We start from the raw sequence: 25,238 nt of genomic DNA on the forward strand, positions 1-25,238 counted from the left end.
ATACCGTAGACATCGAGACTTTGTAAAATGCATTCACTAACAGTAATTTATATTACTGCCAATCTCTCCCTTATTCCCAGAATATTTACTCTGTCGCAGGGATAAGCAAGGGCAGATCTGGGAGGGGGATGGGGACACGCCCTCCCCTTTTGAAAAAAGAAAAATTAGACAGGGCAATGTTTGGTCAGTTTCCTTTCTCTTTTATCTGAAAGCGTGTACAAAGTCCCAAAGTATAGCCTCACCCTTCAGACAGGTCATGAAAAGTTACTTAATTAAAAAAAAAAAAACAGACGTTTTTGCCCACCCCTCAACTTCGGTCGCCTAAACCACGCGGCTCTAGATGTGCTCTTGGTGGGGATAAATCCTTTTTCTTTGAATCAGTTCACCCTAAAGAGGAAAAAAGGTAACAACTTACGAACGCTCTGTAAACAAAATTACTGACAGGAAGTGAAATGACATACACACTGGGCAGACGCGATGACAGTGCTAAAAATCCATTTAACCCTTAGTCGCTGTAATACAGCAATACAGGCGTTCATGTGCAGACGCTGTTTTGGTTGATCAAGAGCAGTTCGCCCTCACCACAGCAGAGAATCCTTGAACTCTTGAGGAAACACTCACATCACATCGTTCCATGTCTTTCTCAATTTATTCACAACATAATCCTCCTTCCTTGAATATCATTCTGCATTACACAACCTAAAATGCAGGTTCTGAAAAGCCGCATACATGTACAAGTAAACAGGACATCTTTGACATCGATAATTACCACTGTTACATCACAGAACATGACCTATACGGTACCTTTTGTATGAAAAATAGTTCGGAAAATACAGTATACGGAGTCTACTTTTAGAACACAAGACTATACACAAGATATAAAGAGGTAATATTTGTAAGTCCAATAAATACAAAATAAAAGATTACAAAGAACGGTGATATATTCAAGGGTACAATATATACAGAAAGCTAAAATGTACAGGTCTGCTAATGCTATGATTTCAGATCATTCCCCATATAAAAACCTGGGCTTGTACGCATGCAAAGGGCAATTCTTTTGGTAAACTATTTTCAATACTCTGATAAAAAATTACTTTGGACAAGAACCGACAATTCCGTCGACAACATCTGAACTCCACTGACATCCTACGTTCGGTGCTCGTGTGCAAATAGAATTGGGCCCAATCAAAGGCCGTCAAAGCACTGGTACCACATGACCATATGGTCCCCCCCCCGATCCGCCACGATTACAGCAGGCAAGGAATTGGTGATAGCAACTGTACCGGATACATCTTGAGTTACGGTACATGTGAACTTGACGGTGAGGATGATTATCGCATGAGACGGCCTTGAAATCTTTGTCAAAATGGCATAGCGGTTACCACTCGTACGATGTGCAGTTCTGATGGTTGAGAGTGTGCCCGGCTGAATTTTTCTGACACTTTTGCCAATTCACAAAAACCTTGAAGGCTTACTCCCTGGTAGTGCATTGAGTAAGAAAAGCCGCAGGGGCAAGCCCTCTGCCCCCCCATCATGTTCACATCAGTACTAACACCTGTGTGTTGGGGGGGGGGAATTATTACTTTGCGGCTGAAAACAATTTGAACCTCCGTTTCCAGAAAAGCCTCCGCCCCCTCCCCACCCAAAGCTTGATACATCACTGGGGCACCAAGGTCTTTTCCAGCCACGAATGACTGATGTACGTCTGGGCTGCGTGGGTCAGCTAGAGATTACTGATGTGTGCACCGCTGGACGGACCAGTGTTTAATACTACATACAAGTACATGTACCTTTAATGTGGACATCCCCTCGCTTCCTCAAAGAAAACTTGGAGAAAATATTCACTTCTTTTCTCTCCCAGAGATATTTCTGAAAACCTTAACGTGCAGATTGAGTTTCTGGTTATCTGGTAACTGGTCGAGCAGTCTAAAACCAGGAGAAACACCTCCACGACTTGTCCCCCGATTTCTACTCTAGTAGTCGGTAGAGTGCCTTCACCTCGCAGGTGAAGTGAAACGAGGGGGCGAAATAGCACACAGTCTTAACACAACGGCAAGCTACATGTAGCTGGGCAATGATGAAGGGGAGGGGCTTGTTGAGGAGGGGCTCCTCATGGTCCAATCAGGACTCCCGAAGCAAAAGGGGCGCGGTTAAACCCTGTAGGCCTCCAGCTTCCTCCGCCCGGCCCGGCAGGAAAGGAGGGCAGACAGCAGGAGCAGGACACACCCACCGACGGTCACCAGGTAGGCCCAGGAGATCTTGCACTCACCTGCCACAGACAGATTACAAGGGGAAAAGGGAAAAGAAAAGAAAAAATTTAAGACTTTAATCCCCGTCTACTCAGGACGGGCAATACTGTCTATGTACATGTAGGATGCTGTCAAGTTTGCAATGAAAAACAAGAGAATGAACGTCAGTCATAATTTTGAAACGGCTCTTAGGCTTGGATCTTGTGACGCGTAATCTGTGAGTCCCTGAACGGGCTTGTAATAGAGTCAAGCCCAAGACACTCTTCAGTCAAACCGCAGGCTTGATTACAAGCTCACAAGCCCTAAATAAACAGACTGATGGACCAGCGATTGACGGGGGATAATTGGCGGTGGTATCGCAGTGACGACTTTGGCCACTGCTCTGGGGTGTGTTTTGGCAACCCCTAAACGAGAAACAAGTTTGTGACCGCTAAAGAGCCAGGAACACGCTTAAGGTGGCCCACAAAAATGTAGGAATGGAAACGAATACATCACCACAGAGAAACAAAGTGAAGGTAGCAAACGATATCATTGTGAAACGTCATTTTTGTCAAGGTCCTCATTGTTCTATTCACATTATAAAAATTGATGACACCCGTTTTGGTTTGCTGCACGCAACAAAAAAGTGGGGGATAATTCATTATGTGGACAACAAAAACTGGCTGCTTCTCATCCACCATTTTGACCTGGCGTTGATATCCAACTCCAAACTTTAGTTCTCGTTCGGTAGGAGCAACGATTTCACAAGGTTGTAGTCAAGATTGCGAGAAAAGCACAACCGGTGACCAAAGCAGAAACTGGGTTCCTGGCTTCAGGACCCCTGCCTGACAACAAAATGAACTCACCGAGTTGATATGCCCCTGACACCTCACCGCACACCATCTTGACTTGGGGATGGTCCCAGCCGTTGGGGTATAGGGCGCAGCCTGCTCCCACGAGGCAAGCTGAATAAGGAAGAAATTGAATCTACGGTCAGTAAGGATGTAATAAAAATGACAGCAGCTGGCCCAAATGGAAGGGCTGACTTGACGGCTACTGGTACATATATGTAAAAATGCATCAAATATTTTCACCTTTGATTGAATTCTAGGCAAAATGCAGAGCATACCAGACACCATTTTTTTTTAACCACAAAAATTTAGAAAATGCGGAATCCTGTAGCAACCACAATCTCTGCCCAACCCCACCCCCTGAAGCATATCCCCACACATCCAACAAAGACTCCACCATCACTATCACTACATATACTTCCTACTCATCCAACATGTTCAAGTACTAGTGCCTACAGGGTACCGGGCAATTCCTATTCCATTCCCACAAATTCCCATGTATCGGTACATGTACAAGTACACCATCCAATTCTCACCCTGCCTAGTCACAGCCCCATTCCGCAATCTCCACCCACCTCACCCCACCCGACCCACCCCCACTGAATTCTTACCCAAAGTTTGGGCTGGGCCTAGACGGGAATGGATGCTTGTTTTATAATCCTAGAGGAGATTAGACCGACGACGTGGTCTGTGATAACCCGACAAGGCACTCTGTACAAGTACAGCGAAGCAGTTGATTTCACGCAACTTTACGCAAAGACGCCACATTTTATTGCCTAAGTTACACAACAAATTATGACACATCTCACACAAAATTTACGCACTATACGCTGCCACTGATACCTTTCACATGGAGGGATTCAATTTCCTCATTAACTTTGCAGACTATCGGTACACTTTCAGGGCAATAATGTATATGTGACCGGCTCTGGAAAAATGGGTAACAAGTGGCCAGATTCAGGTTAGGAGTTTTTGATATGGTTGGATTGTGTACATCACAAGCTGCAATTTGATGTATGAATGACCCCTGTAGTGAGCTGCATTCTGGAGATATATGGACATTTGTATGTCCACATTTTTGGATTCAATAAAAGCACTTTTTGAGAAAAAGCTCATGAAGTGTAGCGCTTGGAAACACAATGCTATGTAGGATTTCCTACTGAAGGATCAATTTTTCATCTTTATTCATCAGTATCCATGTTTGTAGTCATAAATTCTGAAAGTGTAAATGTTACAGAAACTAAGTTTGAAGAAATTTTGCCCTCTCCGAGTAGAACGCACCGTAACGTGTTTTGGCATTGCGCAACGTATCACCCTTTTTTGCAGAGCGAGTCACATACATTGTATGAGGTTCTGATGTATACATGTACATGTAGAGCTCCATGTTATTACTACAAGCAAAAACTTGCACGTTATAATGCGGACAGCTGAATACAGGTAGACGCGTGGCTGAACGAGACGGAAACCTTTACGACAGATAGCATTTGCTTGCAGCTCGCCTAATTTGTATGTAAGTTACATGTATGTGGCGTCCACCCCTGATGTGCGGGACAATGCACGGGTGCCCGCATATGTTGTACCTATAATTGCCTAATTGTCTGTAAACACATATCTGTGCTCTTGACTGTGCTCAGCATAGGTCTACAGCATCAGGGTTGTGAGGGTACACATGTGCATGTACCAGTACATGTGCATGTACATGTACCTATATGTACAAATAAATGATTCCATGTATTCTTACAAATGGGTCATTAGGGTTTTAGGGAGACAATTTGTGGTAAATTTTTCAACCTTAGGGAAATATCGGTCATTAGGCCGAAGTTCGCTGTCCAAATTGCTCCCGATGCTCCAACTTCCAGGAGGAGGCCAAATTTTATTGTCCAAATTTTGAGAGATGATAGATCAGGGTCTAAATTGAAAACATACAAAGTTTGGTTCAGATCAGATTAGGGAATATTTAATTATGGAACAGTAATGTTTGTGCACGTTCTTATGGGAATGTCTCCCATTGGCCCAAGTGACCCATTTTCAGTAAACAGTATTATACGTGTATGTACAGTATATGTACATGTATCATTAAATGTACATGATTATGCTTTGGTACTAATGGGCCACTTTTTGTTCCTTTATTCTTGGCCTTAGCAAAGAGCTCTATGGCCTTAGCAAGCGTTTTGTACAGGTCTGCAATTTTCCAAAAAGAAGACGTACCGTACACATGTACCAGTACACAGGTATCGACCAGTAGGCCTATAGTTTGGCCTCTTTATAATTCTGTTTTAAATATGGGGTTCCCGGCCGCAGTTGACTGTGGCCGTGACTAGAGAACGGGTATCCATGTACACCAATTAATGTTCACAGTACCTGCATGGCATGTACAGATGTACATGTACATGGTGCATGTACATGTACACATTTGCATGTACACAAATGTGGTGTGCATTTCAGAGCAGAAGCTGCTGCGCAGAGTGATGGTTACTGGTAAACACTAAACCCTCATCTTTGCACTTGAGAATTCACTGGTGACAGTTACATGCTGAATCCAGGAGGGTTGGAGGGCTGAAGAGCCTGAAGCTAAATGATCCACCTGTTCAGCAGGCTGGGCCTTCAAGAGGGATTAATTGATCACTGGATTGCCCTTGTTGACTGTAGGCAATTCACACCTGTATGCATGCTAAATAAAGGTACAGTGTACATGTACCGGTACATGTAGGTGCACAGCTACCCAACCAAGGCCCAGCAAAGTTTCTCTTGGCAATGATACATGTACATGCAGTGGTCTGCAACGGACAATGTTCCATACTGAAAACTAGTCAATTCAATTTTTATTGTCCAAATTTAGAGAGAGAGAGAGAGAAACCTTTGGCTGAGGAAATGACAGGTGCTCTGTCTCAATGATTTTGCTAAAACTACAAAAAACAAACCAAAACAAAGGCACAAGTCAACCTGTCAGTGGTGTAGCTACCGGTAGGGTTTTACTAGGGGGAGACAAGGGGGACACCAGCATCTTATGGGGAGGGGGCACCAGCTTTCACTAGTGCAGTTTTTTTTTTGGGGGGGGGGAAAGCTTTTGTAAGCCTTGTTCAATATCCATTCATCTGCTTTTTAGTGGGGGGGCACCTGGAATTTGTTGGGGGCATGTACATGTACCCCAGGCTCCCTCTCCCCCGGCTACGCCACTGCAATTTGTCCAGAGATTTGCCAGAATCACTGCAAGTTTCAATGTACCAATGCCAGAATGGTACATGTACATGAAGCTTAACTGCCAGAAAACCTGACAAATTCAATCTTACAGGCTTTGTGTTAAGTACCCTATGCATGAATTCATCTTAAAGTTTACAATTAGGAAAAGAAATAACACTCCGATGAACTACATGTAAACCTTTTGACTTGTAACAGAAAAAAAGCACTCAGTGGTATGCTGTTTAACACCAACATTCTTACATGTATGACTACATGTACATGTAGCTTTGAGATTTTATAACTTATTGGTACATGCATCCTGTACAGTACATGTATGTAAAAGTACATTGTAAATCAACTTTAGCAAAACAAAACTACGTGTTTGTATTTAACATGCAAGCCTTTTGACCAGCAAATTCCTGTAGAGATTTGAAGATCTTACAAATCTATCCCACTGATGCCCTACCCGGTACCGGCACAAGAGACCTCTTTCTGATATTGTAAAGCTGAAAAATTGTTTTCACAGATGGATTTGATTGCAAAGTAATAGTCCGTGTACTGGCCACGTGCTGATAGTGAAGAGCCGCGGAAGAGCAACTTTGCTTGATGTACATGTACATACATGTGCATACCATACATGTACATGTGCAGGTACACAAGTAACACCATAGGTGCAAATGAAATGAATGCCAATGAAAACTGTAGGGTATTTCCGCAAATGAAATGAATGCCAATGAAAACTGTAGGGTATTTCCTCTATTTATTTTACCAAAACCAAAATTAAACTTTGAGAACTTGGCTGGTTGCAAAGTAGTGCCACAAGGGATTGTTATGGGGGGGGGGGCAACAGAATCTTTATTTACATGTACATATACATGTACATGTGAACTGCATTCAACAACCCAATAAACTCCAGGGGTAGGAGAATACAACAATGCTAGCGAATTGTTCGGTTCGACACCCAACCATAAAAGGCCCTATCAAACACACTACCAGGGCTCTGTGCCTATCCCTCCTGATCATCAACGCCCTCCGGGCCAGCTTTTTAACCCCTGGAACCTGAAGGCCAAGGTATCCAATATCTCCTCTGCTGAGGTTGTACCGTAAGAGATTTCCAACGGTGCTCAGGTGTAGCTTTCCTTTTTCTTTTTTCTTTTTTTGTTCACCATAAAAGGCCAGCAATGCCATTGAACTTGGCCAGTTTGCTGAAAACGTTCAAGGAATTCAATCCAGAAAGCTAACACCTCCGGGTCATAAACCAGATGCCCCCGTAAATCACCAGGAGCTGGAACGGGTATTCACCACTCACTTTCACACACACACACACACTGACATGTTCCCCAATCAGAGTGTTTGGGACACGTTCAGCCAGATGCAGAAAAATTCTCCGGGGCTGGCAAATGAAATTCTTATCATGCATTCCGAGCAATTTTTGGGAATTTTCAGATCAGAGATTTGCAATGCAATGAGGCCACCAAGCTGTAGGCTCTTGGGACTTTTCTTTTTCCACTGGAAAATTAGGGAATGTCCCTGGTTTTGCAATCAAATATTCCCCCCACCCAAAAAAAGACAAGAAAAACAGAGTACATTGTAAATAGTTACATGTATTTCCACAGCAGTCGCATTAAAGTAACAGGCATTTAAAAAATCTGAAATGAAGAGACTGGAGTAGACGGAATCGTACGCTTGAAAAGCGTGAATGCATATTTTTGTTTGTGAAAATCTGGTTTCCACATGTACAGGTACATGTAGAAAGACCAGCATCTGTGTGAATCCACTGTAATCTAAGACACTGATGGTTGGTGTAAGATTAACGATGTTTTCAGAGATCCCGTACAACAGTACTCACCAGCAAAGAGTTGAAGAACTCCCGCCACCCTTCCAACTTTCTGCGTCACCAAATCTTTCATGCAGCATGCCAGGACACCGGTGAAGGCCACCAGCATGGACACCAGGCACCCGGCGCCGATCAGGAGGGTGCCCAGTTGCCACGACAGCGTGGGTATGTCCTCAAAGCTCGAGTAGCGACCGCAGCCGAGGGCGATCTCGCCGTTGGCAGTCGGGTAGTTGCAGCGTCGGAACAGACCAAAGTGGAACACGTGCCGCCCGTCCAGCGTGGCGCCCGCAATCCAGTAGGGGAAGACGAAGCCCGCGCAGCACAGGCAGGTGGCCAGCAACGAGGCGAGGGTCCACACCACCCCCACAGCCGTTAGTCCCATCCCCATGGCGATGATGGAGTCACTCCCGTCCTCTTCCTCGGTGGCATAAGTGGAGACTGTGCTGGGGAAACGCTTGCTGAATGTGCCTGGCTCCGGTATCCTGGGAAATTTCCAGGATCGACAAACAATGAGAGAGACAGACGATCAGTCGGGATCAGGAATCAAAAGGTCAGGGGGAGTGTTATGCCTAGACAGAGCATGAATCCAAAACAAACAGCAGTGCCGCTTTGAAAAGACCACAATTTTCTGATCACCAAAGCTGCACTTTCCAGACAGCTTTGTCAAACTTGGCAGCTCCGAGTCGACTTCATGTCTGTCCTGACTGCACCTGGTGTTGAGGGGTACGTCGGTACATATTGTCTAGCGCTGTAAACTTTCCAAAGTGGTTCTATGAACTGGGACTTTTTTCACTCATCAGTTATTTCTGGATGACTTGAGGCGGGTCGTTTTGTTCCATCACGCACAGGAGTTCAGTGGTGAAGTGTGGGTAAATAAAAGTGCACTGCAGATCAACACCACAATTTCACACAGATATTAAACGGCTGCGCACGTCGTCCGCTCACAAAAGGATCATTGTAACGGGGGGGATCATAAATTACAGAGTCTCCACATTGAGGCTTGTGTTGAAGTGGGGCCAACGACAATATTTTGAATCAGGTACATGTACACGGTACATAGCATAGCATTCAACAAATGGAACATTGAAGGAACCTCATTATGGCAATTCAGAGGGAACGACAAACCAGTTGTACTGCAAACTCCATTTTGTGGTACAGACATGTAAATTCCCATTTTTGGGGGTCCAACAGCTGGAACATACCATTTACAACACATCTATTAGAAAGCAAAGTGACAGGTGCAACTGGTAAGCTGTTCATGATCACATGGTTTGTGAGATTCCTGTCTGGAAAAACAGGGGCTGATGTGCCCTGTGCACAGTGCCTATCATTTTCAACTTCAGTGGAAAAGGCAATTTAAAGCAGGTAACAAAAGCGAAGGGATATAAAACACGATGAAATGTACGGTAAATGCACCATCAGTTATTATTTTTTTTCTCACTTTTTTTTCCACACGACCCTCGTTAGCTCCACATATTGCACGCTTATTAACAGCATAAATGTTGACTCTTAAAATCCACCAGCCATTCCAGTTAACAGCTTTCGTTCTTCAACTGATATCAACGGCATACATGCATGCGTAGATTTCAGCAGAATTTCAGACCTGAAAAAACGTGTAACTGTGTGTATTTTTGAAATGAGATTCCCTCCCTTCAAGAGGGGGCATAAATCAAAGAATCCAAAGGCTGATAGAGTCAGAGGGACATTTCATACCGCAGTTTCATCCGAACCTTTTTTTTTTCTGGTAACATTTGTTTTCTTGGTTCACAAGATGAAAGTGAAAGTTCTCAAAAACCCCTGAGAAGATGCAAGTAGGAGGTAGCCACAAAGCAAATAAGGAACTGTATGATGCACATAACCTGCCACACTGTAAAGGCCAAGGTTGCCGAGTATGAAAATAAATAAACAGTAACATCATAATCAGCAGTGAAAGGCCATGATTGACATTCACTACTTGTGACCGGACTCTACATGTACATGTACATCATACCAGTACATGTAGGCCAAGTTTTCTGCTTACAAGCAGACCTTCGCGCAATTTCATAGAACTACTTAAAGTGAAAAATTTGTTTAGGCGTGGAAAAATCCTTGCTTGACAAATCAGGTTTATACCAGATAAAACTTCTTGTGATGTATACTGTTTTGAAATGCTATTCACCTGTCTTTTGGTTAGCATGACAATTACATAGAGTCTGAGTTGGTAACCTTTGTTTATTAAGCAATCTTTTGTGCTTAAACAAACTCTGTGCTTAAGCAGCTTTATGAAGTTGGCCCCTTGCGTTTGTAAACAAAAATGTGATCCCCATTACCAGTATGCAGCACAGGTACCCTACATGCACATGTAGTGTCACACAGAGCATTTGTACATGTTCACAAATACACAAGTACAGTACTTAAGTTTCACGCTGTAGTATTAAAGCAGAGATCCTCCTCTTGGCAGAGCCCTGCAAATCTGTGTCAATAAATAATCCGGGCCCCAAGCCGTACCTTACCTCATGGAGATGGGATAACCGGGGGTACTGGTACCTCCAGTCCGTGACCCAGAATGACCTGGCATCCTCCTAGAATCCATTCCGGAAAGAATTTGTACTCCTAAGCTCACGACAATTAGTCAGCTAATGGTCCAAGATCACATTTCTTGAGTACCAACTTGTACGGTACACTCTTGCCAAAAAACTAACCAAGAAAATCTTCTAATTTACCAAGTCCATCAGCAAGAAACTATCGGTCCAGGACTGTTATTCTGTCTTCCCTGCTGAAACGGAATCTAACTCACGAGAGCACGCACATCTGCTCAGCATCAAAGGAATACAAAGCTTTAAGCTATTCGTCCATCCAAGTTGATCCTGGCTTCAATGCCCACTTCCGGAAACTGACGAGCCGACAAATGCGCAACCAGCCCCTGCATCTTCCGAGGGATCCTGCTAATGTCTACAAGCTGTAACACTCTCGGATTATTATCAACATATTATAACCGGTATACATGCAGTCCCTCCATATGAGCATCATCAGGTACACGTAATATCCTACACGGCCTGGCGGTGATATTCGAGCGCAAGGAGAAGTGCTGACCGGCGATTGGTCCCCTGATGCAATCCAATCATTCCAGAAGTTATTGGGCTTGAGCATGGTGAGCCGGCATGGTGCGTGAATGGAATGTCAGATGGGATGCTACAACATATGGTACATATAATGACGGTACACTGTATACACAAAGCACATGTACCTACACGTACATGATCGGTATGTGTATAGAAACACTGGTGGAGCAACAAGATTAATGGGTTTTTTTTTTTCTTCCAAGCTTTGGTTTGACCGCCAACTGTGAGCACCTGTATCATTCCAAAACCAGCCCACAGAATTACCGTACATGGAATACAAGAACATTAAAGTGCCTACATACGCGAATGACGAGAGAACTGTCGCTGCCTGTAATCTACCGAGGCTTTATTCAGAAAAACAAAAATTGCACAAGGAGGTTTACAAGGAGATGTCCGACATCAGCCTGTCTTGTAGCGGAGGGTTAGAATTGTGTGTCAGGGTGCGGACGGCTACATGTAATTATCACATGCACATTGTATTTTACTCCATCTTTTTGGTGGGGGGGGGATTTCTGAACTTTTGTTCTCTAGCTGTTGTAATCTAAGGACCACTGGATCCCACGGCTGGCACGAGTCTCGACCTTCCTCAAGCCTGGAAAATCCCCCCCCCACCTCCAGGTGGATTTGGAAGGATCTGGTATGGTTACAGTGGTAAATTACATGTACCCGGTACATGTGGTTGAGACCAAATTTCAAACATGCTAAGAACAGGCGTGTTTATACCTCCAGAGTATATCAAGCCATCGTGCAGAGTCCAATAATTTCAAAAGTCAGTTTCATCTATTTTTGTCTTTCCAAAGGGATGAAATATTTCAGTCAGTGGTTCCATGTAATGACCACGACTGATTTTCTTCTGCTTTAACTGGTATCACTCTAGTCAACAGTCAGCACTCAGGTCAAATGGTTTCAAAGGGCAGAGGGTTGGGGGAGGGAGGTGCGGCATCCCCAATAATTTTCCAGTCAGCAAATGGAGCTCCAATCAGCAAAGGAATTCAAAATCGGAATATATACATGTATTTATTGTGGGTATCGCCTCTGAAGCATGAAATGCAGCATACGGTACCATGGATTTCCGTTTTACACGACACAATGTTGGCAAACAAGTTACAGGTCGCCAAACTAACTCTGGCACATCCCTCCCTCACCCCCCCAAAAAATTGCCTTTGCTACGCCCCTGGCTCTCAATAAAACCATGAAGCTATAAAATGGCTCCATGATAAAACCAACAGTAAGGCATGGATGAAATTTGAACAATAAACAATATTGTAATTCACAACAGCTACTTGGCTGGAAAGCAAGTGTTTTTAATTCTTTTGTCACTGAGCACATTCGGTACATGTACCCCCTAGTACATGTAAGACCGACACCAATTTTCTTCGCTGACATGCTGCCACATGTACATGTATGTGGAAAAGAAATAATGTGACATCCTTTGAACGCTTTGAACTTTGGATACCTTTCAATGCTACCCTGTTGAGGAGCTTTGGACACCTTTGAATGCTAGCACTACAGTGTATCCACATGAACAAGACTGGACTGAACAGCTTTCCTTCCTCTCTGAATTCCTGCCATCCTAGCTCCATGATCAGACACAACAGCCATATTGGCACGAGTGCTGATCGGATGCACGGCTACCGGTAGACGAACCGTGAACACACAAACCATCATCTCTGTCATCATTCCCAAGCCAGTGCGTGATGGCATGAATTAATCACGAAAATTTCAGTCTCAGGGGCTTCAGAGATGGGGTTGGAGTGAATTAATAATCACACAATGAGCACACTGAGCGTGTCTGGCCACAATTTTCAGCTCTGTACAGTGCATGAACAGTACTTAGCCACTCGTACAGTGTACATGTACCTGTGTGTTTTTCGCCAAGCTGATTTTAAACAACCAATATGCAAGAAATCACTAATAATAATAATTATTTATTCATTTATAAAGCGCAAATTTCATATATAGGTTCAAATGCGCTGTACAATGAAGACATTAAGCGTGGAACAATGAATACATTTAAACATGGTTGAGCCGATGGCATACAAGGGCGCCTCATGCAGCCGTCAAACGATCCACATTCACCAACATCAGTAAAGGGGAGACAGTAAGAAGCAGTTACAGTTTTAGAGGTGGGAGGAAAACCCCAGAGGAATATTCTGGGTAAAACCCACGGAGTCAGGTGGGGACTGAAAACCCAGTCCGCATGTGGACCGGACCGGGAATCGAACCCGGGACCACAGAGGTGGAAGGCGAGGAAAGACCTACCTTGCCAACCTGACTCCTCACTGAGTCTAGTCTACACATGTACCAATACTCAGCATATATCATGCGCAGGACGGTGCACACAAAACCCTCTGCTGTGGCTGGGTAAGTTAACCACAAGCAAAACAGATCTCAACTTTTCCTAAACCATTGTTGACCGGAAATTCTCTGAGAACTCAAGGTACATGTACATGTCCAAGATAAATCCTTATTTTAGTACAGATAACCACCAGATTCTCTGGACTGCACAACATTTCACTACATGAAGCACAAAATGTTGTCTCCACAAGTACAGGATTCTATGAGCAGTAAATCCAAGGGGCTAGGTATGTACATTTACAAACATGTACACATGTCCATAACCTGTGGCACAGTGTGCTGGTGTCCAGGTACTGGTAAACATGGGTACAATATAACATCACCAGGGGGTCCCCTCAAGACTGATTGATACTCTCCTTTAGGGGGCACCATAAGTGCTGAGATAATAAACAGTTTTTGGGTTCATCACCACAGGGCCAATAATTCACATCATGTTAACAGGGCCTAAAAGGGTGGATTGTCTCAGATCAGTTGCTCTATGTGTGGAGGTGTAAATTCAAAATCTGCATAGGCTTAGTGCAGCATGCATGGTCGGCCCAGTGCATGAACAGGTTTACTGTTCCAAGTCTTCATTTCAAACACTGTCAATTACCGGTGTGTATTATGTACCCACTTGATTGTTACTAAAATGTGAAGGCAGGCACACATACTCACATGTACATGCACCCACCATTATCAGGATTATATACAGTACATGTATGTATACTTGTGGGGTACATACATTGTATCCTTTGTTCTCGTGTACAAAATTCCCACACAACACGGAAAAAATTTCAAATCACTGCCATTTCAACCAAGTTCAGTTTCCCTGGGTTGAAATTTCGACCGTACATGTACCGGTATGTCCCTTATAAAACACTTCAATTTGCGACAGATGAGTGGCACTTGAAAATTCCTCCTTTTTAGTAAATTTAAAATATCTAATCCATTTTGTGAAATTCTTGTGGGGTACCACTTCAGAACCCCACAAGGATCAAAACTGGCCTTGTGGGGTACATGTACATGTACCCTCCATGTACAAGCGCACATGCAACTGTACACAGAGTTTCAACTCACCGGCTCCTTTTGGAACCACATGTATCTTCCAAATATTCACATGGTGCTAACCTAACCCTTTATGGGTACACAGATTTTGTAACATCTCTTACCCTGCGCCCCTGCTGCTGGCCTCTGCTCTTTGAAATAATACATGCAACACATGCCCAGGTCATTTGGGGACATTAAGTACATTAATCATAATTAGGAACCCAGAAACATTGCTTGTTTTCAGTTTTATTCCCACAGGATTGACATTCTTGCCAATTTTGAAACAAAGCTTTTCATTAATTGGTGAGCGGGGAAATAAATGTGGAAACAAGTTAACTGTATTCAAGGGACAGGTGACTTGAGTGCAGTATGGCCGTGCAGAGCAGCAAAGCAGTGCACAGCATTTTGCTGGAGAATTGCACAGCGGGGAAAAAAAAGCAGAATAGGTGAGAGCTCTATTAATTTGGCAAAACAATTTCAATGGTAAATGTGGGTACTACAAAGTTGGAATTACCAGTAGATGACACCAGATAAAATAAAAAGAAATCCATTCACGCACTTGTAATCAGCACTCAAATTAAAAAAAATTGGGTTGTATCGAACATTTGATCGATTATCGAATATTCAAATACTATTTTCCGAATTTGAATATTCAAATAAACTTCAAAGGGAGAATTTTCTTTTGTTTTAAAAGAGAAAAATTAATTAAAATGTACCGGTACAGTTTTGTGCATTACTGCGACTGATTTTGTATACAGATTGTTCAAAAATATGCCGATCGGTATGATCGAAAATTTCGATATTGGATCGAATTGAAGGTTGAACAGTGAATTAATCGAAGTGACTTGGCCCTAAAAAAAATGAAAAACGAGCAGACATGCAAACATGCTGTGTCGTTTTTGCAGCACGGCTTTTTAGACAGTATTTAATGTTTAAGAACTTTGCCTAAACTTGAAAAACAAAAAACAAGAACAAAACATAGATAGTGTCCAAGCAGCTGAAGTTTACGACTCACTGCAAATAAAGTGGAGTATCCAATATGTCGCACTGGGTGTCCAGCAGACAACGGACCCAACCCTCCGCCTAGAATCCTTAAATGGTGGAATTCAAAGCAATGTTTTTATGGCAAGTAAGAGCTCACTTCAATTTGCCTTGCATACCAAAATAAATTATACTATACATGTACAGCCGGCCACACATGCAACAGGGCCACTCCCTGAAGCACAACTCCCATCCAAATTGATCAATTACCCCATATAATGCACAATGGCTCGGCCGGCCGCAGGGCTTGGGGCATGTACACATCATGTGCAGATCTTATCTCAGATGCTCCGCATTCAATCGACTTGTTCAACTATTTTTTGCGGTTCAGTGCGACAAAAGTGTTGAGGTTTTTTTCTGTCAATGCTGTGTACATGTATACATGTAGGCGGGTGACTTGGTCCTGTGGGTTATTTCAGTGCTTTGTGTGGGTCTGGGTGTACATACTGTACGACATGACGCAATGCACACAAGAAGTCTAGGGGACAGTTACTGGTTTACTTTAACGAGTAACATCACCCGGATATTTTGCAAAAAAGCAACAGTAGAAGCAGCATGATTAAGACTTTGGGGGACATTCCTCATTAACCCACAGTACATTTAGGGCTAGCAATGTCAAAGCAGGAATCAGAAATTGTGAATTTCTAAATTAAAGACATTCAACTTGATGAGAATTTTTCATCCCTAATCCCGAACATTTAAAAATAAAACATTTTCTTTTACTTTACCAGTATACATGTACAATATACATGTATGTAATATGTAACTGAATAAACTGGTGACCGAGAAACAACAGATGAATTCAACTGGCTAAAATACATGATCACTTAAACTTACACTTTGAAGATACATGCAATAAAAAGGGACGGCATCCTAATGCAACAAACTTTTGTACACACATGTACGCACTGTACATGTACATGCATGCTCACCTGGGTGTTTAGTACATGTACCAGCACATACATGTACATACATGTAGATGTACAGTACCATATGCGACGTTGTACTACACAGCATGTACATTGTACATGTATGTACACGGGGTACTCTGTAAGCTCCCTCTCCCTGGAGAAAAAAAACGTAAATCTGAGAGATCAAAGCCCCGCTCAGCTCAGATAATGGGATCCAGGCAAACTAATCTGCTGATTCAAGGATGCAGTGCTAAAGTTGCTATGACATCCTTCACTTCAGCCATCATCCAACTTGCCCTGTGATCCAAGTCACCAGTCGGGGGGGGGGGGTTGAAAACAAAGTGACCAGTTCCTTTGTATTCAAGCCGGCACTTTCCCAAATCAAAAGAGGAGGGATTAGGGCAAAATTGATTGGGTTCTTTCAAAGCCCTTGTGCCCTTGGGCTTACGGTAATTTTGAACAGGTTAAAAATGTAGCAGCCTTCGGACGGTACCCGGTACATCTAGTGTTGCTTGTACAAACTACAAATGTACACGAATACGTACAAACTTTGCTCTGTCCCTTTAGAAGGAAAACGATGCGTGCATGTTCAGGTGCCTTCCCTGCTGAACAATCTTCGAGTGTGCACCGGATACCGAAATCTTTCCAAAGCACCTCCAAATGTACCAGTGAAAAAGTATCACTGGTACATGTACATGTATGGTGCTCTGAGTGGATGAGATGGTTTCTGTACTTTCTACATTTCAGCTTTTATTGAGTGTGTCGTTGGGTCGTAGACTGGTACCTCAATAGAAGCTGTTTAGAAAATTTTACAAGTACATGTACATGCAGTCCATCGTCTGAAATCCTTGAAACAAAGTCCCGCAATTTCATGACCAATTAATGGTGAATTCATGTATGTCTAACTGAACACATGTAACCTGTTCCTACACGTACATACCAGCACATGTATGTATGAAATCCGGACAAGAAGGCTAACGAACATAGATGAAATGTTTGTAGTTTTAAGTTCCCCAGTGAAATCAGCTTTGATACCATTGCTGTGTATTATGTACATGTACAGTAGGCCTATCCCTCTTAATGATCCCATGATGAGAGATTTACATGCACACTCTTCCATTGCCCAATGTAGACCTACACCTGTATACACAGGTATACATGTACATGTACATGTATGCACTTAAATTTGCTTTCTAAAAATGTCTGTTGTATTACTTCGGATTTCAAAGACACACGCCACATGTAATGTTTGTTTTCGAATAATTTATTATTCGATCACACAGTTAGCAATACACTCTACATGTAAACAACTGCCCGTTCCTGGTGTTTCAAGTTTGGGGGATTTGTAGGATCCTTGATTTTACATTCCTTCAATTTTTCCTTCTCTCACCTACATGTAAAAGTAGCACAATGATAAATTCTCAACAGAAAGGTAGCAGAACTGACTGGAGTGTGCCTCACAGAATTTGTGATACACGACGATACCATGTACATGTACAACACTGTACCGTAGTATCAAACTTTCGCACTAGGAGGTGTACGGACGTACATGTAGGCCTACCTGGGTACCTAAGTTAACCGGTACTGTACAGCACATTCTATGTACCCGTTCTACGTAGACGTCACAAGTGTGAAAAAATATTTTAGGTACATGTTTGGTAGTTTCAACATCTTCAAGTTTAAACTGTCTTAATCAACGTTCATTTCCGACAGAGATGTTTAATGTGCACCTGCTTGGGCCATCCTCGGCACAACAGCAAGTGGTTCGTTTGATGCGAGTTTCACTCAAGAATGGTAACAAATGAAAACGCACTCCCCGAACTTACCACAACTGACTTCCACTGTAGCCTGTATCTCTCGACTTTGTGCTAGTCTTGGTTGCCGATTTCATTTTGTTGTTTGAATTACAAAAAGTAACAGCTTCCCAACTTAAGATGCCATCGTTTTCGTAAGGTACAGTGTAGATCTGTTGCAGACAAGTGGGGGTGCTTGACAGAAAAAAAGGACCGTGTCCCTGCCTAAACTAACAAACAAGTGGACCACTCCGTGTTGTGTTATCTAAGGTCGTTGCCGTTACAAACGCACTGTCCAACAGAGCAACAACCCTCCAACCCTTTTTTTTTTCTCTTTAACGTGAACAAAAAAGTCCCCAGCGGTGACTCTACTGTGGGTTTCAGGAAACGGAGGATTTCCGCTACACCTCAGTGAGTCCCTATAGCACAAACACCCTGGAAACCTCCGCGGACTGAAGCCAGATTTAATGGGTCCTGTGTTGTAAACTCATCGTATTGTGTGCCATCACTCAAGATTTCTGCAGCTCCCCGAGGGCATGATTAGCGTGGGCCTTTTCTTTGTTAATCTCCCAGAACGACTTGCCGCAATCAAAGGCCAGATTTTTGGCACGACTTGCTGTTATTTCAAATGCCTAGTGAGTACATGTACATGTAGTGTACTTATCTACACGTTTCAAGGGTAACAACCATGAACATGATGAAAGAAGCCCTTCCAAGCATCTTGACACATTGATGAAATGGAAGTATTTTGTGTATAAATAAAGTCCACATACCCCACATGGACATTTAACAATTTGCCACCATCTGATAGCCCTACATCCTTTTTCAAAAGCCAGCATTGAACAAATTATACCATGATGAAACATGCCCTAATCAGTAAATTAACCCTCCAAGACCAAGTAATCATGTACATGTAGTGACTCTGCCTGCAGCGCAGTACAAGATCTGGTCCCTGTAGACCAGGTTCGAGTAGACTTGATTCAAGTCATGATCTTCCGTGACATTGTCTGCGTTTATGCTTTGAATATGGAGGCCATGCAGCAGGATTTGCTTCGCCCCCTCTTTATGTCCACATTTTACCGTGAGTTCAGAACTCCCGACTTGACAAATCTAGCAACCATTTGTTCACAGCAAATCCTAAAGTAGTAGCAGCCACTCAAATTCCTGGACTTCTTTTTACATCGTTCATACAAGTACCTGCATTATAATGAACAAGTCTACATATACGAGTTTGACTACATTATGCAAGATCACGTACATGTACATGTAGTTCATACATGCAGTTATCAAATTATGATTAATTACATATAAAGGGAAGGGAGTCTGACTGGCCTACCCGTCAAGTCATTGAGGCAGGAATTTTCTACTGTACCTCCATGGTCAAGTTGGACTTACTGACTGGTGACACACATTGTGCAATCTTTGACATTGATGCCGGATTGATATCGTGGAAAAGCTATCAAATGAGGGTACCTTACAAGACGTTATGAAAGTGGCCGAGCGTGTACTGCATGTTACGTAAGGGATGGCTGACTGGGGAAGAGCCACACAACTTAAGTATGACTTGATTTGAGTCTAACAACACTGAGAGACCATGTGGGCATTTTCATGTGTTTTTAAGTATTTTTCTCCGAACCCCAAAAGTTGCAACGTTAGGCCTAGTATTAAAATTACTATAGCAGGATATTTCATTTTGTTTTCGTGATTTGTAGTTTTGGAGAATTTTAGTGAAGAGTTCCATACCCGTGCTCAGCTGGGTCAGAAGTTAGTGGGATGTGTCAGAAGATGACATTTATACAGACGTGACAGACACATGACAGATACATGTAAGCGCACCGTAACCCAGGACACACAAGATCGGTGTCATGTGTCCCTGCATCGATTACATGAAAACACCAGAAAACCAAATCACAAGTGTGATGAAAGTTTTAGCCCATAGCATGTCAAAATATCCTTCGAAGAGCAAAATGGCTTTATTTCCTTGTGGAAAGAAGCGAAATGTACACTTACGGGTTTGACAATACACGACGCGACTCGACGAGGCAGACCGATATTGAACAGTCGATTGTATGAGCGGTACGGTAGATGCGCATTGTTGGGTATGGTCAAAAGAGGGCGCTATTCGAAAAGACGGCATGCCACGACGCTGTCACAGGCTTCCACTGTTTTTTACTACATGTATTTGACTCTTTTATAAGCGCAATACAAATATCGCGTTGCAAAACAAGTAAGATTTATAAAGTCCATTTCTTTACCCAGGGTATGCCCAAACGGTTACAAACTGGTTTCCATTGGGGCCCTGCAACCATTGCAAATTAATGAAATTGTTAAAAACTCACGACGAAAAGTAAAATTGATACATACGACAAACATTAATATTTACAAATACAGACCAATGAAATATCATACACATGTGAACATTTAAACAATCAAGGCATTAATTGAATACTGATCACGGAATGGGTAAAAATCTGCAAAAAAACCTATGGGAAAGGAGAACACGGGGAAATTCCCGATCCGGCTCCAATGAACATTGGCAACCAAGTTAACAACTCCATAGATCAGCGGACCTGGTCACGGGTTTCCGTATTTCTGATTTGAATGTTCCTAGGGAGCTATCGTAGATTTCATTTCTTTGGGCAATTTATTGTTGTCGAAGTATATGGCAGTAAGCCAGTGAGCAACCCTTTTTTCAGAAATATTTTCCAATGCCAAATTTGGAGTTCAAAGTTTGAGCATAAAAAATATGCACCCTAAATAGCATCTTCCTGGGTTTACTTAAGATCAATATTCATAAAGTCGGTTCAAAATGATTGCGAGTCATTCTTAGTGGGAAAATGATTGAAAGGTCTGTGCAGACAATAAATACACTGCAAAGATGTCATACTGGAGAAAAAAAAAGTCGACGGGATGAGGCAAGTAATTATTATAGAGTGACTTGTGACTTAACCCCTTCTGGACATGTTCGTTTTCAAACAAGAATTTCTATCGTTGCGCGTTGAACCTCGAAGAAACTTCTACACAGCTACATCAACATCGTGCAGTTCACAGGGAACAAAATTTATCCGGTGTTTTCACCACTTTCCCAATAATTGTGAACTAAATCCTCCCCAGTAGCGGGACTATTAAAATAACGGACTGCAATCATTTTCAGGCAAATTATGCATGATATTGATAGGATTTTTTAAAATTAATAAACATGTAGGCACCTGCAGCATCATTGTTCGTTTTTGCTCAATCATATCTGGTCCAAACTACCACCCTCTGTCTCGTTGTAAACACCAACGATATATCTGCATTTGAGCTCCTCTTCGAAAACCTGAATGAAGCCGTAAAATCACCGAATAAACCAATTTTGCATCGAGGGGCATAATTGAACAGTCACGGCATTTGGGGTCATCAGCAAAAAAATGGAATGTTCCACGCGTGTGTCAGAAATGATGCGGACCGTCGCCGCCAATGTTGACTGACGTGGGCCCCATGCACCACGATTTTTATGCCGGCAGTAATGCAGCAACGCTGGCGAAGAGTCAACCTCGTCGTCCAATTATGATAATCATCTCGATACTGGTATCCCGAGGCAGGGCTGCATTGGGCGTGTGCAAAACGGCGTTATACGGCACATGTTTGCACGGATGACTCGTGCACGGCTGTATGTATACAGGATAGGCCGGCCGTGGGAACACTATAGTGATTAAATTCTGTCTCCCTCCAGCTGTGAGTGTTTTGCCCCACAAGAAATTAATGATGAGCAGCCTCCAGTTAATCAGTATGGCGAGCTGGTTATAAAGTGCGCGTCGTGTGCATTGATCTGCAACTGCGCAGGTTTGCAGCCTAGTCATATGTCGAGGGCCTCCAGCAATTTTTGACAGTTAAATGATAATTTTTTTCCATACCTATAGCTTCATGCATAAAATCCGGTCGTCATATCTGTATCATTTTTACGACAGTACGCCTATACGCATAATAATGAAAAAGAAGGTCGGGGCTTAATGCCTTTTAAATGTTCCGTCCAGTGTAATTAGAAACAGATTCCAGTCATGCATTCATGCCAAACCAACCCGTGTTTACCAACGTAATATGGAATCTCTCTACACTGGCTTTACAAGAAGCGTGGCTATGTATACGCCCACTGCAAAAACTCGGGTGTTAAATCCAACAACCTGGTGTTATATCGGAGGACTACATCAACACTTTTCACTGGTGTTAAACTTTTGGTATTATTTGGTGTTACTTTTAACACCCTCCAGTGGAATGTAACATTTATAGGTGTGCAAAGTAACATCATCAGTGTTAAAGGAACACCCTACGGTGTGGTCATCTAATAACACCAAAAAGTGTTAATTCTAACACCAAAGGTTTTACAGTGTGGCAGATTTAAACACTAGGTGGTTAAACTGCCGATTATCATCTACTCTCTGACCCATCCAGAAGACTCAAATTATGGCTCATGATATAGAGATGAGTTCGTCTCAGGACGTAAAAAAGGCTGCTTCTTCACTGCCATCCGGTTTCCGTGAACAGACACCTGTGAACAGAGGAGGTCCTGTATGAAATCTTACGACGGGTACAGCAAAGCCGTCACGTGAACTGCGCGGGTCCACATGATGATGACGGTGTCCACGAAAATTCGCTTTGAAGAGTGCGGACTCAGTTAATGATTTTTTTTTCGCTCCATGTAAGCGTGATCACGTGGAGTACAATATACAAAGCGAGGTCTTTTCTATGGGACCTTTATTGGTGACCTTCTTTACCCTATATATAAAACTATATATGATGACTACTAAAGCCATTCCTAAAAAGTGATAGAGAATTAGGGCAAAGCTATGGGTGAGGTCATCATTATTGAAAATTTAATATAATATGGAAATATTAATGGAAGAAATATTGCTTGGCGACTCAGCTACGAGGTACGATAAATACCCCCCCCAAAAAATGATGTCCCTGGATGGAACTTTGTGTCAGCTGATATGCCATGGAAGTAATGATTACGAAGTAGTCTATCTGAAAAGAAGTCATCATTTGACCTCACGAGCGAAGACCCATCGGTCCGTGGATCGCTCGTCCCCGCCGCTGGAAGACGTACACGCCAGCCTGAAGCCGAGCAGCGACGTCTCTCGGAACAGCCGCACCCGGTTCACGGGTTGGCCCCGAGGAAGGTTCAGCCCGTACTCCTCCGACCGCGTCAGCCGGCTTTTGAAGGTGTGGCCGTCCTTGAAGGACCCAACCACCACGGGAATCCTCTTGAGGACATCGGCGCTGCCGAAGACGATCCACTGGCCCGAAGCGCACTCGAACTCCACCTCCACGAACTCCATCTCCGGGATGCGCTCTGCCTGCCTCCGCGCCTCCTCTCCCTGTCGCTCTTGGTCCTCCCGAAGCCGGGCAACGGCCTGGATGAGCTCCCGTATCTGGTAGAAGTCGGCCTCGGCCGCCAGCAGATCCAGCTCCCGGAAGTCGTCCGGCAGGGTCAGGGTGGAGCGCCTGAGGAAGTTGAGGACGTAGCGAAAGAGCGGACCGTCGCCATCGATCACGTAGTTGCCCTGCGCGTCGCGGGCCGACTGGATGCGACCGCTGAACATGGAGCCGAGCATGGAGTCTGGGTAGCGGGTAAGAGTCGACAGTGATGTGGTGTACAGGCTTCCTCCCACATTCAGGTTGATAACCTCGTCCATAGTATGACACCGACGAATGAAAATCTGAATAACGCCAGCCCTCAATAATCAATCTACATGTACTGCGTTCAGCTCGCAAGCTGAGCAATGCTACCACGAAGTCACACATGGAAGCTTAATACACGTACGCGTCAACCTGTACCTACAATCATTCAGTTGTTAGCACGTATCTACGACGTCTGTGTACCGGCTCTTCACGGGTGATCAAAAGTTAAAAGCGCCCTCTAGGGAACTGATCGGAATGCCTCATCCACGACAAAAAAAAAAAAAAAAAAATTGAAATAAAAACTAGAACGATTTTATCTGGGGGCGATGGGGCCGGGTTTTATCATTCCTCCCCTCCTTCAAACTCCTGTCAAGAGATGGCTTTAATATTTAGCTCATTTTCAGACTTCAGGTGTTTTTTGTCTTTTTGTGTGTGGTTTTTTTTTGTTTTTTGTTTTTTGCAAAGTCATACTTCATTCGCCCGCTAAAATGACAACGCAACGAATTCACAGCCGAGCTGGGAAGCATATTGGAAAAATCTTGGCTTCTGATAGAAACGCCCATCGTAGAAAGATGTGGAGTGCAGCGCCTGGCTCTAAAATGCTCCTGGTTGTTTTGTCTGGAGATATGACGTAAGGCTCACCTAATCCTCTGCTGATTTCTCGGCATCGTAAGTGGGAGAACAAGTTGTGCTTTTACCCATCACCCCCCTTAAAAATGAAAACTGAAAGAACAAAACAAATTTTAATAAAATGAAAATTTATTAATTAAAAGAAACAATTTGGTGCAAAAATTTCATAGAAATTGACCTCGTTCACTCTAAAGGCGCCTATTGGGGGTGCGTTGCGTAAATAATACGTTCATGCGTTTCACTTTCACGGACACAAAGATCGACTCATTAATATAACATTTGCGTGCGTCGCATTTGGCCGTTAAAATCGCCCCGGAGGTGACATTAAAGGTTAGGCCTACGCAACGCTTGGCCCAAGTGCTGACACGCATAATGGAAATCGTCTTCTAATGGATTACGATTAAATGGATCATGCGCGATCGGGAAAATTAAGATGTGGGGTTCCATCCATTTCACAGTTGAAGTATTGACGATTTGGATGGACGAATCTGGTACACGATTGCAGTTTTTCGTTTGACTGCTACACTTTATACCTTTTCTCTAGTCTCCTAGTGTGTCATTCCGGGTTCACCTTCCCTTTTCCTATTGACCCCAAGTTCTCTTCTTTGTTTTCTCCTTCCT

At 43.2% G+C, this 25,238-nt stretch overlaps 2 protein-coding genes across 4 annotated transcripts; both read right to left on the minus strand.

Annotated features, from left to right (window-relative positions):
• Positions 1-630: 630 nt before the first annotated feature.
• Positions 631-20,443, minus strand: LOC110977879 (LHFPL tetraspan subfamily member 6 protein-like). Of its 3 annotated transcripts, none has more exons than XM_022232398.2 (4): positions 20,337-20,443; positions 8,109-8,578; positions 3,095-3,193; positions 631-2,269 (listed from the first exon to the last, which is right to left on the minus strand). In XM_022232398.2, the coding sequence occupies exons 1-4, from the start codon at positions 20,417-20,419 to the stop codon at positions 2,151-2,153; spliced, it is 771 nt and encodes a 256-aa protein (XP_022088090.2). In that variant the 5' UTR covers positions 20,420-20,443; the 3' UTR covers positions 631-2,150. The 3 variants fall into 3 exon arrangements, with proteins under 3 accessions (XP_022088090.2, XP_022088089.1, XP_022088088.1); XM_022232397.2 differs by lacking the exon at positions 20,337-20,443 and adding an exon at positions 18,360-18,601; XM_022232396.2 differs by lacking the exon at positions 20,337-20,443 and adding an exon at positions 10,589-10,771.
• Positions 20,444-20,576: 133 nt separating this feature from the next.
• Positions 20,577-24,175, minus strand: LOC110977881 (uncharacterized). The gene has a single exon (XM_022232399.2). The coding sequence runs from the start codon at positions 23,999-24,001 to the stop codon at positions 23,345-23,347; it is 657 nt and encodes a 218-aa protein (XP_022088091.1). The 5' UTR covers positions 24,002-24,175; the 3' UTR covers positions 20,577-23,344.
• Positions 24,176-25,238: the final 1,063 nt, after the last annotated feature.

The sequence above is a fragment of the Acanthaster planci genome, linkage group LG14 (genome assembly GCF_054643075.1).
Source record: "Acanthaster planci isolate LZ-2023a linkage group LG14, COTS_SCS, whole genome shotgun sequence".
NCBI lineage: Eukaryota > Metazoa > Echinodermata > Asteroidea > Valvatida > Acanthasteridae > Acanthaster > Acanthaster planci.